This window comes from Lupinus angustifolius, unplaced genomic scaffold (genome assembly GCF_001865875.1).
Source record: "Lupinus angustifolius cultivar Tanjil unplaced genomic scaffold, LupAngTanjil_v1.0 Scaffold_683, whole genome shotgun sequence".
NCBI classification, from domain to species: domain Eukaryota; kingdom Viridiplantae; phylum Streptophyta; class Magnoliopsida; order Fabales; family Fabaceae; genus Lupinus; species Lupinus angustifolius.
The window spans coordinates 9,916-14,982 of record NW_017728009.1 but is presented as its reverse complement, the minus strand read 5'-3'; the positions used below and the strand labels follow the sequence as shown (position 1 = coordinate 14,982).

At 27.4% G+C, this 5,067-nt stretch overlaps 1 protein-coding gene across 1 annotated transcript; it reads right to left on the bottom strand.

Moving 5' to 3' along the window:
* Positions 1–835: 835 nt before the first annotated feature.
* Positions 836–1,760, bottom strand: LOC109341813 (non-specific lipid-transfer protein AP10-like). The gene is made up of 2 exons (XM_019579783.1): positions 1,051–1,760; positions 836–958 (listed from the first exon to the last, which is right to left on the bottom strand). Exons 1-2 carry the CDS (start codon positions 1,476–1,478, stop codon positions 946–948), a joined length of 441 nt encoding a protein of 146 aa, XP_019435328.1. The 5' UTR covers positions 1,479–1,760; the 3' UTR covers positions 836–945.
* Between the last annotated feature and the right edge of the window lie 3,307 nt (positions 1,761–5,067).

Genomic DNA, 5,067 nt, shown 5'->3' with positions numbered 1-5,067 from the left:
TGTAAGGCAAATAGAAATTTATTTCAACTTTGAGAGCAATTGTAGTGAGGAAAAATCTCAGAGTAAGAAAATCTCACTAAGAGAACATCTTGGGTGTAATTGGGTTATGAGTTTGTGAGAGTGAGTGTTTGTAAACACAATATATTTCCCTTTCCTATAAATGGTCTGCACCAGTCCAAAAGCATATGCATAATTGGCCGAACTCCTTATCAATTTTGTGTGTGCTAATTATTCCACATTTAAATCTTTATTCCACGAATATGACTGAGAAATTTTGCGTAATTTCCTAACAAATTGTAATAGAATTTAAAATTATTTCATGATTCATAATAAAACCACTCTATTTATATAAATTTATGTATTGTACAGAAAGAAACAAATAACATTAATTATTAAAATAAAAATTATAATTGAATATCTTGTTAACCACGCAAAAAATAAACAATATTACAATATAAAAACCAATTATAGACTAGAACCCAACAAAATAGAGAAAATTATAGTGTAATATTATTTTTACGTATGAGGTATGCAAAATCTTCAGAATATTAGCACGCTTGTTGTTGATAGGATTGACCAAATTTATGTTATCTCAATTTATGTGTAGTAGGAACGGTGTGTTCAATTTTTTATGCTTTTAGGTTCAACTTTAAACTCAATCAACATATTTGTTGTTAGTAGATTTCAAGAATTAAGCTTAGCTTAATAACTCCAGCTTGAAACCCAAGTGGGGATATTAGAGTGAGTGACGGAACATATATGATAATGGGCTTATGGCTATGCCCTTCGGTTCATAAAATGAGAAGAGTAAAAACTTTTCAAAAATTAAAAATAGACAACTCTTTATTATATATATATATATATAAATATATATTCAAATTGTTCTTTACAAATCTATTCAACTCTTCAACTTCAGCTTTTATATAAGCATCTGTGTTGGAAGCATCAAAATGGAATACTGCACAAAATAAATATAATGTTAAGAAATATAATAATTAGAAGAATGTAATATTTATCTACTGATAATGTATGAAAGAAATCGAGACTTACGAGTTGCAATTAATCTTAGGGTCAAGAGGAAATGATAAACGAATGTTACACAATTTAGGGAGTTGTTTGGATCGGTCAGGATTAACACCAATTACTGGAGCAGCTTGTTTGAAACATTCACAAAGAGCCCTTCGATTTTTAGTAGTTGTGGCTCCTTTGAAAATTGTTTTAGCTGCTGAGCAACATGAACTAGAAGGTTTTGGAGATCCAAATCCTTGCAAATATGGAATACAAGGCAATAAAAGTCTTTCAGCATCAACACATGTTATATCATTGATTTCGCTTGCTTTCAATGTTTCATACAATGAACTCAAAATCATCATTGAAAGGAACAAAGTTGCCACTGTTTTCTCCATCGTCATTTTTTCAATATCTATACTTCTTTTAATTTCACTGTGTATGAAGTTGAGATTACACATTAGATGCATCTCCTAATTTATAGCCAAATTATTTTGGAACTGTATAGGGATATATTAACAGCATTCAAGTAAATCTGATTGATAAATATAAATATATTAAAGTGCTGATATACATTGTCTATTCTCATTGAAAATTATATTAAATATTTTCTATCCGTTTTCATTTATGACAAATATTTGGTCAAATACACTGACATAAATATAGTTTATGCATAACTAATATAATTTATTAATCAATAAGATTTATTTCCGTTGTGAAATATTAATAACGAATTGGAATAATTTTAAATTGGTTAATAGTATTTCCAATGTTTTGGTATATTTCCAAAAAAAAGTGATAAATTCCATGTACATTTTAACATGTTGTTTCCACTTTAAAATCTTTTTTTCGTAAACAGTTAAAGTCAAATTAAAATTCATAATATATTGTTTAGTTCAATGTGGGTATTGTTTGTGATCTCTTACTATAAATAGATATTTATTATACTCAACTTAATCCTGAAGATTTTTTCATAACTCAATTTAATCATTATTATTTTTTCATAAATCAATGTATTTAAAAAATAAAATTTTAAAATGATCCATAAATGAAATTACTGAATTAGCCCAGATTTTTTCTTTCAACAAACATAATAACATAATGGTTATTATATAAATTTTCTGACTTCATCCAATTTAATCAATTTTTCAAGATACAAAATTGTTATGCCGAAGGAATTTTGACAGACCCACGAGGAGTATTTTTTTTATATTTTTCAATAATTTATGTATGTCAAGAACCAAATTATCCCTGGAAAAATATTTTTAATGACTATTTTTATTAATATTGTTTTGAGACTTTCTTGTAATATGACATTGTCAAAATTGAATTCTGAATTCATAAGCTTGTGCCCATAGGGATGACAATAGGTACTCAGATCTACGAGTAACCGCTGGTAATAACCGTAACGGATCGGGTTGGGGTCCATGTTTTTGGATCCACAAGTAGTTGGAACGAAGATTTGAAACTTATTATTGAGCTGACCCAAATATGGGTAATGAGTTACTCAAACCTGCGGATGCCCTAACTCACAATTCCTATATATACAATAACATTGCTAAACTTATTTTTTTGTCATAATTCCGATTTATATTCTTAAGAAGTGATGTTATATTTATTAACCCATATTTACAATATAATGTTATATTGATTACATATTTGATATGTTTTATTGACTTATTTTAATTTACATTTTATAGTAAAAATATTTATATTTAAGTGACAATTTAAAGTTGTGTGCTTGTACTTTAATTATGTTTTATAATTGGTTATTATCATATTTATTCTTCTTTAAATTCTCTAAAATGACACATATGATTCTAGGAAACACAAAAAATTATATAAATATTTTCAGAATCTAATCGAATTCTTATTTACTTTATTTATTAGTTTAATGTCTACTAAAAAATATAACATGTTTATTGACTCTTTCCATAACAACGATTGAGTAAAAATATGTTATTATGACTTCGAGTAAGCCACTATGGTGAAATTGGTAGACGCACTATTCTTAAGAAGCAGTGCTACAACGTCTTGGTTCGAGTCCAAGTGGTGGCATGACATTTGATCTTCGAAAAGAGTAAGTCCTATAATGAATTCAATTTTCAATTTATATTTGATTCCTAGTATTTAGATATTTCTTCGATTTTATTTTATTTTGATGATATTTTCAACCTTAGAGCATATGTTAACTCATATATCATTTTTGGTCATGTCAATTGTAATTGTAATTCATTTGATAATTTTATTAGTTAATGAAATTGTAGGTTTATATGATTTGTCCGAAAAGGGCATGATAATAAATTTTTCCTCTATAGTGGGATTGTTAGTTACTCGTTGGAATTTTTCTAGCCATTTACCATTTAGTTATTGATAATTTTATATCAATCATTAATCTTTCTTTCATGGTATTTATATTTTTATATGATTCCGTGTCTACAAAACCATTTAACTACAATAATCGAGTTAAGTATTTTGTTTATCCAAGGTTTTGCTGCTTCCTGTCTTTTAACCAAAATACACCAATCCGCAATATTAGTACTCACTCTTCAATCTCATGGTTAATGATGTATGTAAGTATAATAATATTACGTTTTGTAGATCTTTTATGTGGATCATTATTATATGTAGCTACTTTAGTCATTATTGTTAGTGAAGTCGTACAAATTGTTGGTAAAGTTACTAATTTAAATATGTTAAATGAATTGTTTTCTTTTGATGAGATCTAATACATAAATCTGAATGAAAGAAATAATGTTTTACAAAAGATTTATTTTTTCCTTAAAGAAATTATTACAAGTCTCTATTTATTCAACAATTGGACTGTTGAGATTATCGTAGATATTCTTTCAAGAGCAATATGGGTTATTGAGGCATGGAGATCATATCAGAATTGGGATCCAAAGGAACTAGGAGCTTTATTACATGGATATATACTAGGAAAAAAACATTTGGAAGGTGTAAATTCTTGAAAGGTGGACTATATATGTTCTTTGTAAGGCTACATAGTTATGTTCACTTATATCTAATTGAACTAAGATGAGTAGAAAAAAGGAAGATGTAACAAATATATTGATTCAAGGGGTTCTTACAAACAACATAAACATATTTGATCAAAGTATAAATTAATTTATTTTCAGTTAATCCAACAGAAAATTATTATTATTGTTTTCATTGTGAGTAAGGTTTAGTTCAATTTTTATATTTTTTTATTCACGAAAGCTATCTATAAAAAACTAGATAGAATAACTTCAATCTTATCAACCAAAAATGGGAAAATAAAATTTGGATAAATACCAATACCTATTACGAGTGTAAGGATATAAATCCAAATAAATAATTTTTGCAGTCTAGAATAAAAAAAACCAGAATTTGGTGTATTTAAAAAGCTTGTAACCATAAAACATTTGCAGTAACATAGATAATGAATAAATATTAGTTAATATCTTTTCCATTGCTATTACAAAAGTAATTAATAGTTTTGTCATTAAAATATATTTTTGGCTTGTAATTATTCCAAAAATATATAAATTCTGCAAGATATCCACTTGTGCCCGACAATGCAAGAGAAGCCATCGAATAGATACTTAAAACCATGAATATGTTTTTGCATTAGGATAGCCAATCCGCCCATTCGTTCTAGATAAAGAAGATACAATCTATCATAATCAATTCTTGCCAAGAAAAAGAGTGAATCGCCGATAAATCCATGAGAGATTATTTGTAAAGTCGTACAATTTACCGTTTATCGCTTAGAGAACCAATTCCTCTAATTATGAAACTCATATAAGATATTGATGAATATTCTATTCGTTTTTTAGATTACGATGGCCCAAAGATGTTGGAGTTGCATATATTATTTGAATGAAACCTATTATCATTAACTAGGGAGAAAATATAGAATGAGTGTTGCATAATAATTCCATATTAATTCGAACCAATCCATACCCTCGCATTTTTAATAAGATTTCGGCTTAAAGCATACAAATGTTGTAATGTGCTTCTCCATGGGTGTTTGATAACCATGTACGGGATAGAATCGATTAGTTAACATTTCCA

Coding starts and splice junctions, on each gene's coding strand:
- LOC109341813 (XM_019579783.1), bottom strand. CDS start 1,478: ATGCATCTAATGTGTAATCTCAACTTCATACACAGTGAAATTAAAAGA.